This window comes from Ostrea edulis, chromosome 4, assembly GCF_947568905.1.
Source record: "Ostrea edulis chromosome 4, xbOstEdul1.1, whole genome shotgun sequence".
Taxonomy (NCBI): Eukaryota; Metazoa; Mollusca; class Bivalvia; order Ostreida; family Ostreidae; genus Ostrea; species Ostrea edulis.
The window spans coordinates 50,766,140-50,786,441 of NC_079167.1; the positions used below are offsets into that span (position 1 = coordinate 50,766,140).

Here is a 20,302-nt window from a genome sequence, read left to right on the forward strand (position 1 = left end):
AGAGTTCCAGTTGTTTTTTCTCTGTTGATTGTAACACACCATTGCTCAGCCCATGTCACTACCCTGTCTAAAGCAGTTTGTATTCTGTATTTTGCTGTGGTTGTATATTCCTCTGAGCACCAGAGAACAAGATCATCTGCATAAAGGGCTGTGCGTACACCTTTTGGTAGCTGTTGAACAAGATCGTTCATATAGAGGATAAAAAGGGTCGGCGGGAGTACTCCTCCCTGTGGAACCCCTTGTCGTAGAAGGACTTTTTTTCCACACTGTCCATCAACCAAAACTCTGGCTTTTCTGTTGTTCAAATATGATTTGATCCATTTGTCCATTCTATCACCGATTCCAGATCTGAGCAATTTTACTAGTAGTCCATCTTTCCATACTTTATCAAAGGCTTTTTGTAGATCTATGAATACAGCAAGTGTTACTTTTTTGGCCTGGAAGGCATCTTCAATAACCTGTGCTAGATGTGTTGTCTGGTCTTCTGTACTTTTGTATTGTCTAAAGCCTGCTTGTTCATGTCCAATGATCTTCTCTGATTCTAAGTAGACTTGCATGCGCTTGTTGATTATACGTTCTATCAGTTTACAGCAACTGCTTGTTAGGCTTATAGGGCGGTAGCTGGAAGCTTTTGACTTGTTCTTTCCTCTCTTTAGTATTGGCATCATTATAGCATCTTTCCAACATTGTGGTACTTGTCCTTGAATCCAACTTAGATTGAAGATATCAAGCAGTGTTTTCAGTGCTGAGTTACCAAGGTGTTGTAACATCTCATTGGTGATGTTGTCGGGACCTGGAGACTTTTTCTTTTTCAACTCTTTTAAGGATCTTTTCAATTCATCAATTGTGATCTCTCTCTGCATTATGTCATGTATAGCTTGTTTTGATCTCTCTCTTTCTTCTTGTCTTACTTCTTTTTTAAGAGATGAAGGAATGTTCGTATCACTCTCAGTCTGGTAACCTTTTGCAAATGCATTTGCTGCAGTTTTGCCAGTGGTCGTTTGTCCTTGATGTTCTAGCGTGATGGTATGGCCTCTATTTCCTTCATCATTAAGAGCTTTTGTCAAATTCCATAGCTTTTTTGAATCTTTTTCCATATTGAGAGATGCTGTCTTTTCTCTCCATCCACGTCTCTGGCATTGAAGCTTAGTTTGCTTTGCTTTGTTGGAGCTTGATGTTATTTTCTTGACTTGGATTTGCCTCGGCCTCTTCTCTTGCTGTTGTGAGTGCATCATGTGTTTGTTGGATTTCATTGCACCAGTATGGCTTGTAGTCTTTTCTCACACCCCTTGGTATACTCTCTTTTGCTGCTTTCACTATGCTTGCATTGAATATCTTGACAACATTGTTGATGTTCTTGCCTTCTATTTCTATGTCTTTTGTGAGTTGATCAGTACATGTTTCGAATTTCTTCCAGTTTGCTTTCTTATAATTCCATCGAGGTGGGGGAGCATGCAAAGGTATTCCTGTTTCTTTGATGGATAGTATAACAGGTCGATGGTCACTGCCTCCTAACTGATCACATACTTTTCTGCTGATATTCCTATGCACGTCACCTGAGCAAAAAGCCAGATCTGGTGTAGTTGTTGTGTGCCATCGACGTGAGTAGAAGGTAGGAGTATCAGTTGGATCATTGATGAGAATAAGGTGGTGTTTATCTTACCAATCTTCTATGTCTTCTCCTCGTTTATCTAATGTGTTGTACCCCCAACTCTGAGATTGGCTGTTAAAGTCTCCTGCAATAATAAAATTGCTGTCAGGTGTATGTATGGTATCTAATGAGAGCTTCTTATCATTTGGACAATAGTAGTTAATAATGTTGATGGTGTGATCCTTGATGGTAACTTTCACTTCGAGATATTCAGCTTCCTTCATATAACAACTGGTCTCTCTGGCGTTTATATTGTTTCTTATCAGTGTCATCACACCCCCTTTCTTTCTTTCTTTTCTATCACTTCTGAAAACTTGGTATCCTCTGATTTTTAAAGGTTTACTTTCCTGTAAGTGTGTCTCTTGGATACAACACATGTTGACGTTGTTTTCATGAAGAAAAAGCTGCAGTTCTTGTCTTTTGTTAGATACTCCTTCTGCATTCCAGTGCATGATGTTAATTACTGGTTGTTCTTTCTGTTTTGGGTTGTTCTTTTGGCCAGTAGCTTTCCTTGACCGTCCCCTGGCTCCACGAGACGAAATCAAGGTACCTCCAGTAGCATTGGTTGGACTCCTTTGAGGTAGGGAGCCCGGCACTGCACCTGCCTGGTGGGATATCACAGGGCGAGCACCATATCGATTAGTTGCAATTCCAAGTGGCATAATGGCTGTAAATGCCTGGTGTTGTGGTCTGTTAAAGTGCGCCAGTTATGGCCCAATCACCTCCGACTTCAGCACTTAGGGTTTCTGTTAGGGTTACCTCTCCCTTAGCCTTTCTCATAAATGGGTATCCACAAGGCAGCAGAGCTATTTGACCCATAGCTGGGACAAGGCTGATGAGTGCTAGGGCATATCCACACGCCGGTGGGCCTACACACTGCATCTCTGGGGCCCTTGCTGCTCCGAGATCCCCTTTCAATTTAGCCTGAGATACTAGATTCCAGTTGACGTGCATTGCCACGGGGAGGCATTGAAAGGAGTCTTGGTAGTGTAGAGGCTTTGTACTGGCAAGGCAAGATTTACGCACTCGACTCACCATTTCACCTACAAGTAAGCTAGCCAGCGGCAGCAGTAGATCTACAATTTTGATCCCCGCCACACTAGACGCATTTCACTACCCTGTGTGTGTCTATTTTAACAGCTGCAAATTCCAACAGAAATAAAAGTTGAATATAAATATAAGAAATAAACTTCAGTTTTAAAACTACATGAAGGTATGAATTCACAAGGTACTTCGTGACATGTGAACACGTTGTTGCAGTTGTGGAGTATAATGCCTCTTCATTCACAATTTCATTTCCAAACTCTTCCTGTTACTCAAGTTGTATCTCATTCCGATATTCCAAGACTGCAAGTCGTCTCAATTCCTTTAAGATAGCTCCACCCTCATTTGACTTATCAATATTAATGTTACAAAGCAGAAAAATTGTATTCATTTCCACTATAAATATAGTTTAATTTAATCCATAACCAAAGAAAATGTACAGATATGTTGCCACTTTTAAGATGTCAGACTAACATAAACAAAAGTATATGTAAACATCAGAAAATTGTACATTTTCATTACACAGCAAAATAAATACACATAAAAACACTGGTTAAAAATGACAAAATTTTAATTTCAACTGTTTCAACAACAAAAACCTGCTGCTTTTTATAAAATTAATCTATATGAATAATTGTGAATATCAGGGAAATTATTGTATAATAGACATGCAATAGAGAAAATACGAACATAGGAGTTATTGCCCTTGACAACATAATCAATTCATGTAATGGGGCTTTAAAGACTGATTATTCAAACTTTTCATTATCAAACAGTTTACCAGATATTTTCATTATATCCAGTGAATAAAATTCCCCCAAAAGATATATTTCTATCATAAATAAAGATTTTCCAAAAACCTATGAGGTCATATGAGGGTAGAGCTACCTCAAAGATCACCCAGTTCTTGCACTATCCTGTCCCCAGGTACCTGCACTCTAAGCTTTCTTCAACTTCTATTCTAGCAAGTTTTTGTCAAATTGATTCTCTTGTCCCTTTGAGTTCTCTTTGCCTTATGACATCTTTCTGCTTTATCTCAGATGTTTTTCTTTCTAGTTCCTTTACATTCCTTTGTCTTAACCTGAAAACTATGAGTTGTCTATCTCAATTTCTGTGTGCAACTTAAAAGTCAACAGCCATGTCCCTTATGACACTAATAGCTGTCTCCTTAAAGATGTAAATTCTACAGCTCCTTTTCAATTTCACAATTTTATTGCTCGATTTGAAGATGAAGCCTTTGGATCATCATATGCTTGATGTAAGAATGGTTCCAGTCTCTCTTTCGATTCTTCTCTTGATTTACTTTTCAAGGAATTTTATGTTTCATGTTATCATTTCATGCATTTTACATATGTATCTAGTTTTAGCAATGTTTCAAATGAACGTCGATTCTTCCTTGCTACTTTAAAAACCTTCCAAGTGTTCAAAATCGGTGACAAGACAACAGAAAAAACTCCTACTTTAGAAATGCTATGTGATGTTCAAAATGACACCTTCTTAGATTGATATGTAAACTCCTGATAGTGTTATTACTTGTAGAAATGTCCGATTTCATCTATCGTTCATAGAAGTTAGATCATCCAGATAGATTTTCAGAATAATCATTATGACGTAGAGAGGATTTTTTTCTGAAAAGACCTCTTAACATGCATTTAATGACAAAAGGTGAGCTATTCAATATATATAATTTAAAAAAAAAACTATCCACACAGGAAGACAATTTTTTTATCATATATATTTAAATAGTCTGTGATTTCAGTATATGATAATATAATTCCATAATAATATAATTAAATAGCAGAGGTATTGATGAAAAGCACAGGTCTGACAGTCTTGTATATGTAATATTTTTACAACCCCAACTCGAATTTCATTGGACTTGGTCTCTGGGCCAGTGGCTAATTTCAAGGACTGAATAAATTGTTTGAAAAGTACCACAAGAGTTCCGATATACTACTTCATGACAATTTGTACTATGATTGAAAATACAGAAATTACTGGTTGACAATTACTTTCTACAAAGCATTTAAGCATAAAAATTAAAAGCAATAAAAAGAAAACTGTAATATTTAATCAATCTATTTGAAGGCGTCCTAAACTATCGGAACTCTTTAGTGTTGAGAAGGTAAAATATGAAGTGGTGGCCGTTTGCAATGGCTTCGAAAATAGCCAACTTGAATTACTGTGGGATTTACACCATGTAAAGGTAAGAAATGCATGTTTCATTGTGATAGGGAGTTAATAGGATGTCTAACGCGAAAAGTTGAAGCAGACAAGAAATTCAATTTAACCCATTTTAATTGCAACAAGCGGCCGAAGTTCAGGCAAAATTTCCCGAATCACTTTATGTGACACTGGTCTGAGATTCGGAAGAGGCGTCAGTCCAAATATCCAGCCTCGACGAATTTTGCTGAGATCAGCAGTGTTTGAGCTGGGCTTCGCCATTTTCGCCAATGGCGAATTTTTTTTCAAAAATGGTGAAAAAAAAATCTAAAGTGGCGAAAACCCCTTTTTGTAATAAATTGTATTTTAAAATCTGTCTTGTGTTTTCCTTTGTCAGTGACACATTATCGCCTGTTTGTTCATGCAGTCAAAATCTGTTTATTCAGTCAACGCGTGCGACTGGAAATCTCGCGTCGCTCCAGTGCACACAGAGCTGGTCATGAAGGCCAGATAATAGCCTCAGGTAATGTATGGCTGCAAAAAAGTCAGTGATTATGTAATAAAGTACATCGGACAGCTGTGTACCCTGCTGTGGTCAATTGTTTAACATTTAAAATCTTATTCATTATCCTGTTATCATCTCCACATTAATGTCAATTCTTAACCACAGAACCAACCGGTAATTAAATTGGCCAGATTATTGTGTATAATGTATATACATCAATTGTTTGTTTTTGCGGCCAAGCTCATTGATACAAGATTTTGATTTTGATGTGTTTGATTTCAGTTCGAATATTTCATAAACAATGCAGTCGATCACCATTGATATGGACATAGCAATTTTAATAAATAATTTTCTTTGAAGTTTGGTGCGCAATAGTATAAAAATGCTAATCTCATAAGACTATGCACACCATTTTATTTTGACACTAAACTTGAAGCTTCTGACCCTAGTCAGTCTAAAATTCAAAAAATATCTATGTTTGGCTTTACTGACAACCCCACCTGCTCAAACATCTGATTCTGTCCAAATTGCAAAATCTTCCATACCAAAACGGAAATTTAATAGGAAATGGTTGAGATATGACTCTAAATTGGGCTTGATGTTTTGTGACATCTCCATTTCGGGCAATGTACACAATGTTTTCACTGAGGGGTGTAGCATCGTGAAGTTTATATTTATATGATTTATTATCTGATTTTTGATTTCTATAATAGAATTTATCAAACAAATCAACTTCTTATTATTTCAGAAAGAAGTGTTTAGGTATGGTAGCTGGATATGATTAATAAGTAATGTAACTGATTCAAAATGCTAAAATCAGTGTAATGAATAAAATAATATGATGGAAATAATTGTAAAGCATGAGATTATTTGTGCTGCGCCGCACCCCGAAAAAGTGGCGAAAATGAATTTTGGTCCAGTGGACCACTGGAGATTAGGCCATACTGTAACGTACAGTATATAGATGCGCTCGCCTAACGGTAGCACCATCAACATATTAGGAAGGAAATCAATTTAATTTAACATTATTTAAGAAACCAATAAACACATGTAAAAAATATTATAGGTGGTGGTCTTGTCACATATCTTAAGCAGTAAACAGGTCCAGTCCAAAGACTATTTCTACCTACGTAGCTACTTATAGCTAAGTAGGTATTTAAACCTACTCCAGGTAGCTATTTTTACCTACTTTTTCCTTTACTTGCATTTCATGGCCAAACGCAGGGACGGCGCAATATGGTGTGTACCAAATTTCTTGATTCACTTACACTGACGATGAATACCACAAAATTATTGGACAAAAAATGATTACTTTCTAACCTTTCAAATTTGCATCAATAACAGCACGCAGTTCCATTTTCTAGGAGCTTAGGGTCATAGCTACGTGATAAAAAGTCTAGAATGTCTTACAAATCTGTATTTATTTTAAAATTTATCTTCATGCATTTTTACATTAAAGGTTTTTGGGGCGAATTTTCATGCATTTCCTTTGTATTCTCCACCCTCGTAAAGTATTCAAATTTACACTCCGAATTTTGCATTTTAAAAAATAGGTTAAAGTAGGTAGAAGTAGCTACTTTAAGTAGGTTTGAATACCTAGGTAACTATTAATAGCTACGTAGGTAGAAATAGTCTTTGGACTGGACCTGGCCTGGTAAACACATATATTGCCGAAGGAGTTGATATGCATAGTTCAATTCTCTTCATTTACATACACACTTACCTGATTTGTGAGACTGCCTTTATAACATTGATAAATAAAGTTGCACAAAACCATATGCACTCTGAATGCTTTCTTTGTACCGTAATATTAATAAAATTTTCAGTGGAACAATAACTTGAAACCACAAACGGGAAACACAATTGAAACCGTAAAAGCTAAAACCCAACGCGACGGATTTTCCGGTGGCTATCGGGGGGGGGGGGGGGGGGGGGGGTGTATTATTGGAGGTGATGTTGTTGGTTTTTTGTTGTTGTTTTTTTTGGTTTTTGTTGTTGTTGTTTTTTTTTTTGTTTTTTTTTGCTTGTTTTGATTCATCTATTGGTTTTTTTTTTATTACTGTGAATATCAATGAATATATAAAAGAGAAAGAGAAAGCTAGAGTAAAGATGAATGAATACACGGTGCATGAGAACTAACAAATGAATAATAAAAGTATTCTTCTACAGTGTATACTATATAGTTATCAATGAGTAAAACATCTAATTTTATCCAAGCAAAAAGAGTGCATAGCATGTAATGATAACATTTAAATCTTTTTTTCTTTTTTCCCCCATTACCTGTTATGCTTTAAATATCGGTTTTTTCCCGTGACTATCTAGCATGAAAAACAAAATGTATTGCAAGTGGGGTTTTTTTGTTGTTTTTTTTTGTTTGTTTTTACATCTTCTTTTTGCAAATACACAACATGCTAAAATAGATTTCTCTACACGCGTGTTATTCAAGTACCATGAACAAATTCTCGGAAGTAAAATATTTGGGGGTTTTGATTTAGATCTTGGATTTCCCGCTAGTTTCATATGAAACCCAAAGATTACGGGAAACAGGAAATCGAACAGATATCAAAATGGACGCGGCGATTTTTTTTAAATCTTGTCCAAAATCAGCAATTTTCATCTATCCTTTGAAATCTTTATTTTAAGGTAAGATTTTAAATCAAGTTTCTTTTTCGCTAAAGCGTTCAATCGATTGTTATTTTTAGCAACGACCTTCACAAAATGCTATCAATACAGAAATTGTTAACGACAAAAATTAAACAAGAAACATAGAATAACGTACACATAACACATTATTGTATATTGATTTTAAAAAAAAAAAACATGAAGCATGCATTACCATTGTAATATACATATATCAACACATTTTCTTATTTAGGAGTCGTTCAAGTGTGATAATACCCGGTTCCACCCATTCTCACTGTGCATAAAGGTCCCGGGGTAAGCGAAATCTCATTCAACCTAAATTTTTAATGAAGTTCTTATAATAATGTGAAAAGTGCTAAATGGCTTTAAATATGTTTAGTTTATCTATTATCATGCTGATTTTTGCAAAGAAATTGTGTTCGATGCATCTAGTTTTGAAAACTATATTCATTTAACTTTAAATTTCGATGTACTAGGATTGATCCAAAATTCATGGAATCGCTATACCTTTTTCATTTTTCAATATAAATAATTAAAAATGTAAGATAACAGAAAACACGTATTTTATAATTTATTTTATTCTATTTTTTTTAACAGTAATTCTTTGGACTCCGATTTTCAAAAATATTGGAGTCTAGATTTTGCTGTACTTACATGTTCTCATGTTTATTTTATCGAATGTTTAGATAAGTGTAATTCTGATAGTACTTCGAATTCAGAGAGAGATAAAGGTAATTTGAATTGATCCCCATCCCCAAAAATATGGGCAAATTCACGCCCCTTAAGCATAGGCTTTACAACAGTATTTACAACGATGGAAATATACATGACTGTCTCCCTATTCAGGTACAAAAATGTGAAATTGAATTCAAATGCCCATTAACTTCTCATGATATATTATGTATGCTGCATAACTTCATCAAACTTTACTTACGTCATATCATGAGAATGATTTATAGAAAATGTTTTTAAAATGTGCAAAGCAGTATGCATTCACAGAGTCTAGTACAGAGACAATGAAAAAGATCTGAAAACATACATGCATATACCTTGTATTTGAAGTATTAAAAATTATCTCTCTCTTTCTCTCGATCATGCACACTCACATTGTAATTAATCCTCGGCGTTTTTCCTGACAATACCCCATTGCATGATACAGTACAATATGATACTTGCATGTTAATATTCAGTTTAAACAAATAAAGAGACAATATTAAGATGTCACAGAAAAATATTTGATGTATGCATGGTTCCTAAATAAAATGCTATTGGGGGTAGTAATAAAATCGGAAGAACTAAGACATTCAAACGATAACAACCCATTGCTAAAATGCGAACAATTCCCAATTTTAAACATACGTGTATTTCTGGGGGGGAAACAAAGACATGTCTGTGCATTTAATATAATGTTGAATAAAACCTAGTCATGATAGGAAGTAGACACTTTTGACGATGTGTACACAGTCAGTACGCGTGGAGTGAAAGCAAGCTGCAGTTACAGTTCACACAAAATAGTCACTCTCAATATAATGTAGAAACAAGCCGCAGTTACGGTTCTCACAAAATAGTCACTCTCAATATAATGTAGAAACAAGCCGCAGTTACGGTTCTCACAAAATAGTCACTCTCAATATAATGTAGAAACAAGCCGCAGTTACGGTTCTCACAAAATAGTCACTCTCAATATAATGTAGAAACAAGCCGCAGTTACGGTTCTCACAAAATAGTCACTCTCAATATAATGTAGAAACAAGCCGCAGTTACGGTTCTCACAAAATAGTCACTCTCAATACAAGCTGTAGTTACAGTTCACACAAAATAGACACTCTCAGTACAAGGTAGAAACAAGCTGTAGGTTTTTTTTTACATTTGTGCTAGGCAAGACTTTAAGGTATAAGTAATCAAAAGTTACTATTTTCATTGCATAAAATTTGTCTCCGTAAGATAACTGCAGGCAAGCTGTAATATGTAGACGTCAAAATATTTCTGAGAATTTCGAGCGATATTGGCTAGTAGTGTTTTACGTCATAAGTATGTCGTATTTTGGAAGACCTTAGAAATTCATGTTCATTAAGGAATGTAAATATATTCTTTTACATGCATATGATACAACAATGAATAAGTTCTGAATTCAACAGAAAATGGATACATCAACACTTCAGCAGTGTAGGTCACCCTTGACCCCATTTTATAAGTATTTATATAGAAAACCACCATCATAAACTGCAAATCATTTTTATTTGGCTGAGAGCTAGAAAATAAGAAGACATTGACCTACTTGTAATTGTCATGAAGAAGTACTGTAGAAATCTCTCCGATCTTCTTTTTTTTTTTTTTTTAATTGCCGAAGGTTATTAGGGGTTTGTAGATAAAGTACACTAGGCTAAGTTGAACATCAAAATGTCATATTGTAGTTTGGGTATTTACACCCACAAATAAATTCAAAAATTACGATATGACAAAGATCTGAAGTGCATCAACAAATACTGATCAGACTATGACATGTTACGTAATTTCTTCAAGAATTTACAGGCGAAATTATTTCCAAACAGTTACAGATTTGTCTAAAGATTAAATACTATGTTTTTTTTAAAACAAATTTATATTAGATACCTAGTTCTTATTCTAAGTGGGTGAAGTTTTTAGAATTAACATTTACAGACAGTCGTGTTTTTAACACGGATGTAATTATTTTTAAATCTGTAATACCTAAGTACAAACATAGTATGCTATTGATTTGATGGTTTATGGCTGTTTAAGGAAACTTTGATAATAGCCATTGCTGTTAATTCAATAAATCATAACTTTGCAAAAAAAAACTGCTTTAACAAGAAACCAAACTAAACAAACTCATACGCATGTCTCTATATCAGACATAGACTCTGACAAAAGAGTTTATAACAATCTTCAAAACAATTAATAAAAGTAACGTCAGCCAAAAACCATCTCATTCCACGTAGACTCAAGTTTTCTGTAGGAGAAACATAATTCCTGTAGGATTTCAGCAAAATACCTCAGAACTTTAAAAAAAATTCTATAGAATTTTTAATTTTTCTAAGTGAACTTTGTCACATATTGGAGTAAACACTTTTCTTGGAAAAATAAAAAATTCTTTGTGTTTTTTTTTTAATCTTTAATATTTCCTTAAATATTTACTTTCGTAAAATATGTACATATATAAGCTCGTAATGATTTTTTTAAAAGCCCATCTAGGTATGTATATATACAATATAATCAATTAAACCATTAGCATTGTTGTATTAAGGTCTTAAGATCGTAACACCTGCAGTTGATAGAGAAGGAAAATTAAGAAATAAATGTCACATGGCGGTGTTGGAATTGTTTTGTGATATTAACATGTATTTCATATAAAACGCATGTTAAACCAAACATATATTCTAGAAAATACATGTACAAACAAATCTATATGTGTTCTACACAAATATGAGTAATAATTAATTACATGCAATCATGTGTAGATATTTTTCAAAACCTGCCTGTAATATGATTTCTCTACTTTTCTGTTCCTTGTGGAAGGCATTCATTAATCTAGAGTGGCTGCTTTTCGAGCTAGAATACCGTTAACCATACAATATATTGTTTTATAGATGTTTTCAATGCGCATTTTCCTCAAAATCCTCGAAAGCTACATATTTTCAATATACAAAGAAAAAAAAATTTCCGACATCGATCAATGATAAATAAATGAGAAATCCTAGACTTTTTAATGTCTAAATTGTGCTGATCGTACGATTGTGAATCAATTTAATAACGTTTTAAAAATGTACATAAATTCTTATTTATAATTCGTTTCAGAGATCACATGTACATTTCGATATAAGTAAAACAGAGTCGATTTTGTTTTGGTAAATGAATTTAAATCATACTTCTATATCAAACAAAACTTGCAATATCAGCTAGTATACAGTTGAATATTTTCTGTAGTTAGTTTTCAGCTATATGTATTTAAATGCAAGTGTGGAATAAGACTTTAACTTCGCCTGAACAATTGCATTTTGTAATCTTCTTAACTTTTCAAAGTGGCATTACAAAATGCAGTCACAACACTTGCTGACTTTCAATGTCTGTATCCATGTAGCAAATCTGCTTCTGATTGAAAACTATCCAAAGAGAGTACCTGTACACTGAAATTACAAGTTTTGCTTGCTTTGCTGTTCTGAAACGTGATATTCTGACATGTGATATGATATGTGAATTCACGTTTCCATTAAAGAACAATATCAAATAATTTGAAAGAACAATTTCACTTTGTGAAATCAGGAAAATTGATACAGCATAGTACACCATACTTTATGAATTGCTAAACCATTACTTTATAGAGGGCCTTTCAATAAACATAACATAAGGGATTTTTGAAAATTGATAAGGAAAACAATCTGCTAACATGCTGCTTTCAAGGTACACGTACTCTATGAAAACCTGCATATAGTAATACGACAAATCACTCAATGTCCTTATCGGATGTGCTTTGTACATACTTTAGATAATGATACTAAATTAGGATTTCTCATCAAAGTATGAGAGTATTTGGAAGTGGCCTGTTAATTATTTGAAAATAATATTGAACATATAATTTCGTTCGTTTCCTATTCCATCAGGAAACACTAAATTTCACATCCTCATTAACTGGAAATAATTCCGTGTTAATGAACAAAAAGTTCCATTCTGGGGCAACATTACTATATATCTTCTAGAACTAGAGAGACCATGAAGGGGTAAGAACCTTTTGTTTTTCTGTGATAGATTTATAAGACATGGGTATCTGTGGAATTAATTTCTCTCTCTCTCTCTCTCTCTCTCTCTCTCTCTCTCTCTCTCTCTCTCTCTCTCTGAAATATGCATATATCAATATTTGATTAATGATTATATGTAAACCGTGTATATCTTTAGTGTGTTTCTGTGTTTATGTTTATATTCCACCATTTCTTGTCTAAATCTGTGTCTACGATTTCAAATTCACAGCTTTCATGTCAATTCCATATAAATGTCTTTTCAATCTACAGGAAAAATGCAGTTGTATGCCGTAATCCAACTACAGCAAAACGACGTTGTATATTGTATATCTCAATGCATAAAAATATATATAACAATGAATCACTAAAATTGATAAGATTTCTGTTTACTGCCCAAAATCGATAATTGTGCTTTTTATTCAAAATTGCATTATGAGCAAGAACCCAATGTAACTCCTATTTTATTTTCAGTTTCATCAAGATGACGTAAAACCGGAATAAAGACACGACAAAGAGGACGTTCTGAGGCCCTTTTCGATTTTTTGACGTAAAATGGCTCTTTCCATGTTACTTTTCTTCTATAAAACATCGAACGTAGACTTTGATAAACTTTATGTTCAGACCATAAATACACATATACGAAGAAAATTTTTGTAGCTGATACAATGGACATTGCCTCTTTTATGAAATAAAAATATGTTTGGTCTTCCTTTAAAGTGTGATTTTTACTGCAAGGGGGGGGGGGGGGGGGGAGACTGTTATTACACATACGTCTTTTGTCTTTTTAAGATACAGAAATAGCAATTTAATAATTTTCAGAAGAAAATCTCTATATCATATCGGTTTATCTTCCTACATTTTTACAAAAATAGATATTGTCGATGTACCAACGTCCGTTTGAACCCATTTTCCTGGTTTGCAACAAACCAAAAAATACTTCCCTATTTTACCCTTACATTGAAGTTGTGCTTCATTTCCCTTTTATTTATTTCAGATGCAGACCCACACCGATGCTGATACTAGATATGGTCCTAGGGACATGGAATGGAATTCATAGTGGACTTCCGAATCGCAAGAGATCCTCTTGTTTTTTGGTAACGCTTGCTTTGTTGTACTCACATTTCAGTTGTATCATGTTAACGTTTCATATTGTTTCCCCTATTTTCCTGTTAGAATTGCGCGGCTTTCGTGTGTGATTTACATGTCAATAGTCCGACAATCTACTACTTTTTAATGACTTCATCAATATGCTTATATCCTAGAGGTTAAATTTTCTCCATAAAGGAGTATTGTTAAGTTTGCACTTTAACCCTTTCGTCTCTTAGTCACTCCGGATGTTCAAAATTCTTGTTTAAAACAATCGCATGTGACAAACTATTTTCGCCTCTATTACAAAGGTTTGAATTATTTTCTGATTTCAGAGAATTGCTGGTATACAGTACTTCATCCTGCAAATATTTGTTTTCTCTTCTTCAAGTCGCTTTCTCCAGTTTTCTTCTTTCTTTTTTTTAATTCTGTAATTATTTCCTTTGAAGACTTCTATTGATCAGATTGATTTTTCTATCTCTTTATCTCTGTGGAGAATATTTTATTTACATAGTGTGCATAAAAGATATCCCTTTATAAATGTAGGGGGAAAGAAAATTAACAGCTTCCCCTTTAAACACCCTTCTTAGTTGGCAAACATTGCACAACGGTTGGTTTCATTCGACTTGTGGTTCAAGATTGATATTTGTTAAAGGTCGATGTGACTTATCTATTATCTAGTTCAGTGGATTTGCAGTAGACTGCGTGAAATAGCACTCATTCATAGTCTTCACGGGTGTATGGTTTTTCTTTGAATTATAATTGTCCATGGATTTCGGAGAAAACGAATATTACGTAACAACATGTCCGTCTTGATTAATCTAGGACCAGCACGAGCGGGGTATGCAGTTTGTGGGTTTCTAGGCGCATTATTTTCTTTGCAATATGAAAATGCCCCCAGAAATCCTAAAAACTTTATATCCACGTCTTCTTGATCGATTCTTGTGATGGGCGTTTCTGGAGTGGGTTCTATAGTTGATTGGTTCTCTAACGATGTGCCTATAATTGGATTAATGACGTGAAATTGTCCCTAGCTTGGTGAGTTGTCCGACACTTTCGCTTCTCAGTCTCTTCCACTAATTGCAGTTTTCTTGACAATTCTAAAACTTGCAAAATTGTACTTTCGGGGGTGGGTGGGTTGCTGTTTATAATAAATATATAAATGAAATATTCTTTTTGTTATTTTCTCTTCTTTCAGAATTGTTTCTGAAAATTTATATAGCATTTATTAAATTTATTTTTCTAGATATCCTTTAGCAGTTTGTTTCTTTTATTGGAGTGTGTAGAAAAATGCATTTAACGAAATGTTTAAATAAAAAAAAAATTTAAGTGTAAAAGATAGCTTTACTAAAACTTCCGCGTTCCATCGCTTGGTGATCGCTGATTGGCTAATCTGCTGCGCTCCGATTGGGTGATACCACTAAGCATAAACTGCGATAAAGGCCTTTTGTACAAAATCTAGGACCAAGTCAAAGTTAGGGATAGGCGTACAGAAGTACTCAACGTTTTCTGAAAATCTAATGACCTACAATCACAGCTGTGCTGAAGCGTGTGAAGAGGCCGTTACATATACATAGAAAAAAGCCTTTGATTGAATGCGAATATTAGACAGATTCATGGTGTATTGTTTTCAGTTTATCAGTTAATACCAGAAATTTTCCGTGAAACTCTATGCTTCTCGATATGATAGTATGCTCATTATATTTTGGATATGATCATCAAAAAAATATAAGTTTGATAAGTATTTTAGATATCTCAATTTCTGGTCATATTTGGATCCCCCCTCCCCGTGTGATATCCCGAATCATTGATAATGTTTGTTCCTAGATAAGCATCAGGCACATTTTCAACATTGATATAAACTCAAACACGCGTGTAGGCTTGATATCGCATAAACATGTAAGTTACAAATATATCCAACAGCTGAGTGACCTGTCGTCAAAGTATAGAGTACTCTAGTTATATGTAATATTCTACTAGTTAAATTGTGACGTGTTTTTGGAGGACGTTCAGTAAATACTGTAGTACAACAAGAAATTATGGTTTTTTGACGGCTTTTATTTACGAGTATTTGGACGGGAGCACATTGAGTTAAACAATTTATTATTTGATATATTTGCATTTGAATGCTCATATACGGGAAATTGAAAAACAAAATTGTCAACTGCTGTTGCACTTTTTTCATTCTGTTCTCGGCTTTTTATTTGGCAGCAATAAACCTAATCCGGAAAAAAACCATTGTAAATAAAAAAGCTTCCTTTGTTAAAATATTATAATTATTATATATTTTCATTTCTATGTAAATATCTTGTCGTCCTAAAGTAGGGACAAGTCGTGCCGAAATTTTGACAATTTCATATTGTTCGTATTGTTAGAATATATATATATATATATATATATATTATTGAATAAAATATGACAAAATATTTTACCTATATTATTTATATATATATATATATCTAAAATTACTAACAATACGAACAATATGCAATTGTCAAAATTTCGGCCATTCTAATTTCTGTACCTTTACTTTCTATTATATTTGATATCTTCCTCACTACTTATAAATTAAGGTGATTATGTCTCTAGGTTTTCTTTGTATCTCCGTAAATGTATGTATATTATAAATGATAGGTGCGTTGAAAGAATTAGTATCCGACTTGGGATGATTGTATTATAATTACAGCTCATTGTAAATTTCATTTTAATAAATCTATTAGCAATTTAACAACAACAAAAAATGAATTTAATTCATGCAAATAGATACTATTCAATCCATTACTATATGTAACACCTGGTAATCATAAATAATTGCATTTAGAAAATGTACACGTGGTAACCTTGTGGAAATACATGTATGTGCGTGTATACTTTGTCATCCGTCTAATCCTATTACATAAGATATTTACGTAACAAATAATAAAATATATTTATAAGTTGTATTATTTCTTCTCCTTTTTTATCAATAAAAATCAATACCCTTGGCAAATCAATGATTTATGAACGATTCTTGTTTGTACTCCCTGAGGGATTGAAACATGAAAAATCATTACAAAATGGCGAAACATCGCCTCAAATTTCCGTTTAGGAAATTAGTCGATAGATTTACTTCTCTAACGCTTGTTATTATCCTGGGAAATTTAAAATCCTACGTACACATAAAATATTTTCATGGTAGATATATATGCATCTAATCACGAGTTGGGAAAGAAAGGGAAATTGTAGAATGCTAAAACTTTAATTTGTCGCACACTTTAATGATATATTGAAAACCAAAATTTAGTAAAATATAATTATTAAAATAAAGATATAAAATATAAGGTGATTCTCGGTGTTTGTGGATTTGTAACAATATCTCTGTGCATATCCATTCAAATAGTTGAAAGAACAGCCCGAAACCAAGCCAGTGCAAAAATAAATTTTCTGACGAGGATACATGTACATAATCAATCTTTACTTCCCTAAGAAAACATCTTTTATTTCATTGAAACTCTTAAGATGGATATTTTTATACTTTCCAGAAAATTGTAAATATACAATTTCTAACTTTTTGCAGAAACCTATTTTCGTTGAAGACCTTATTCTTCACAACTTTGCATTAAAGGTCAACAAATTTAAAAATCTTAATAATTGTACACTTCCCTGTGATGTTAGAAATTTTGATTTAACATTACAATAGTGTAGATGTAGGTGACGAGCACGCTTTCCTGTGCCCTGAAACGTTTTGACAGTTTATTTAAAGAAATGATGCACGAGATCTTTCCTGGATATATTAGAACTGGCTAACATTTCCTTTTAGGAAATTAACTCTTCTGCTCGTGAATTTATTTTAGGTCGCGTAAATCCCTGATGCCAAAAGGCAGAGAAATGTATTTTTCGAACTCGACTCCCACAATTTTAGAATTATATATTGGAAATACTAGAAAATGCAGATAATGACATATAATCATCACCAAATTCCTTAAATTTATTCCGAGTTTTTGTCAAATAGAATTCACGAACAGGATTATTTTAGCATGAAAATAATACAGAATCTTTTTGCTTCGTTCATTTTAATTTAGTACCACTATCATGTGACACACACAAGCGTGCGCACGCACGCACACACACACACACACACACACACACACACACACACACACACACACACACCTCAACAAATAAGAAGAGGAAAAAATTCGGAGGTATCAATTTGTTATGGAATTTCTACTATTGTCAAAGGAAACTAATCCTGAAAATGCCTAAATATTATAACAATTTACCTCAAAACGAAAATTAAAAAGAGTAAATCTTGTACATTGAATAAAAATCGTAAGTTACACTTGAACATGTTTAATTAATGATCCGGATTGTCTAAATTCGTCTTGATTGTCAAGGTGTGATTTACACCTTTTCATCACAAAGAAGAAAGAAGAAAAAGAAAAGAAAAAAGAAAGAATTTTAATTAGATTTGAATTAGTCATATACTTAATACACTCACCGTACCTACTTCAAAACTAGTTTCAAGTTATGTTGTCTTGGGAAAAGTAGAGTAATAATTTGTTCTTCGATTGTCGATATTTTCTGAAGACCAAGGACATATTTTCTCATGAAATTATAGAGTTCAGAAACTTCTAGTAACTCTAACTTTAACTGTGACCTGGGGCGGATCCAGGAACCTGAAGCTGAAGACACGAATAATCTAAGGGATCCTGAGGCATCCCTCGGGGGAAAAAAATGGAAAATAGTGCGTTCTGAGAGTTCTCATCACAATTTTTTTTTAAAATTATATAATTATATATATATATATATATATACATATATATATAATGAATTATTTTGTATAAGTATTAAAGAATCATGAACAAAACTTATTGATAATCATATATAGTTTGATATGATATATTATAAACGCATATTATTCTATACTCTGTCAACAAAGGGAGGGGTTTGCGCTCCCTACCCCCACCCCCTCTTAAACCCGCCAAAGGTGACATGGATATTTCTTCCAGGGGGTTGATAATAAACATGCTTTTAATGCTAACCCCAAAATAATTTCTTTTGCAATTTGTTTTAGGTCAGACCAAAATTTCTGATAGATTGATAAATCATTGAACGGTACATGACGAATATGCAAGTACTGCAAAAAAGATTCTTAGTATATCTTATATGAATTTTCATGTTTGAAAAATATACCACAATCCATGTATTCACCACACCTAAACTTACATAAGAATCATTACATTGAAATTTATTAGGGAAAGAAATTAAATAACATTTTACAGTTAACATGACATGTACTTTTCACCGTAACTTGAGCGAGATGACGAATACTGAAATGTAATATATTTAGGTAACAAGGTCGTAGCGGCAGAAAGGTAACCTATACGAGTAAGGTAGGGTGATCTTGAGTCGGGCATGATCTAAAGTCGGACAACTTTGATGTTGATTTTAACAAAATCCATGCAATGAATTAATCTTCCTCCGTGATTGACTTAATAAAGCAATGATTAAACTTAAAAGAGTTGTATCCCTGTCTGAATACGGTATCACAGATAATTTTACACATGCCCATCAAAAGTATTGAAAACCAGGAAAATCGAAGACCCGCCAACTAATATTTCGATCGATCAAACTTGGGAAACTTGGCAAAAAGTGTAAAAGAATTTAATTTGAATATGTTGATTACACATACATGTATATAATAGATTTAATATTGAAAATGCAGAATTCATATGTTTTTTAAGAAAAGAATTGTGTAATCATAAATTAAGATTTTCTAAAAGATAAGACGTATTATATACTATATAGTAATATTGTAATTTTAATTACTAGTTAATGGTGCAGATTTTCTTTAAACTTGAAATAAATCATTCTAAAATCAGCAGATACGCCTCAAAAGATCTTACATTTACAAGTGCAACAATATTTATATCGAGAAAAGTCTAGAGAAAAAAATACGGACGTCACCTAAGTCTGTCTATTAAAACAATGATGGACGCACGGAGCTAACAGTGCTATCAAAGATGACTGGAGGAATGATGGACGCACGGAGCCAACAGTGTTATCAAAGATGACTGGAGGAAGTTTAAAAACTGAACCATTATTTATTCTCAAATTAGATTGCAGCATGTGCGCTTGAAAATTATATTAGTTTTACACCAGAATTCATTATTAAAATACAGTCAAACAAGGGACGATCAGGGTCCCATTTGGCCCCCATCAGGGCGAACTTGGGGCCTAAAAGCGATCAACAGACCTCCTGTCGCTCAGATTTTTTTCCACGCCTTTCTAAATCGAAATCCTAGATCCGCCCATGTATGCTTATCAATTTGCATTGAAGAAGCTAAATTGGGTTATAAAATGTTGAACTACATGCACCATCATGATGGTATGCGAATGAATGTTTTTAAATTTTGAGTTTCAATAGATTACAGAAACTAAACATGCCTCAGAAATATGGTTAATGTACACAGA

General features: G+C 33.4%; 2 protein-coding genes across 5 annotated transcripts in view; one reads left to right on the top strand and one right to left on the bottom strand.

Moving 5' to 3' along the window:
• Window positions 1-18,564, bottom strand: part of LOC125670230 (uncharacterized) — a 43,195-nt gene extending 24,631 nt beyond the window's left edge. Inside the window, exon 1 of one of the 4 annotated variants that reach the window (XM_048905299.2) lies at window positions 13,880-18,564. In XM_048905299.2, the coding sequence (XP_048761256.1) occupies window positions 13,880-13,895 (16 nt within the window). In that variant the 5' untranslated portion in view covers window positions 13,896-18,564. Of the gene's footprint in view, window positions 1-7,086; window positions 7,279-10,284; window positions 12,435-13,716; window positions 13,855-13,879 lie in introns of those variants that run through there. The other 3 variants (XM_048905302.2, XM_048905300.2, XM_048905301.2) reach the window with 3 other exon arrangements.
• The window catches only part of LOC125670232 (cytosolic endo-beta-N-acetylglucosaminidase-like), a 29,593-nt gene continuing 23,039 nt past the window's right edge, over window positions 13,749-20,302 (top strand). The window contains exon 1 of the mRNA XM_048905303.2: window positions 13,749-13,854. The gene's annotated coding sequence lies outside the window, so the exon portion shown is untranslated. The remainder of the gene's footprint in view (window positions 13,855-20,302) is intronic.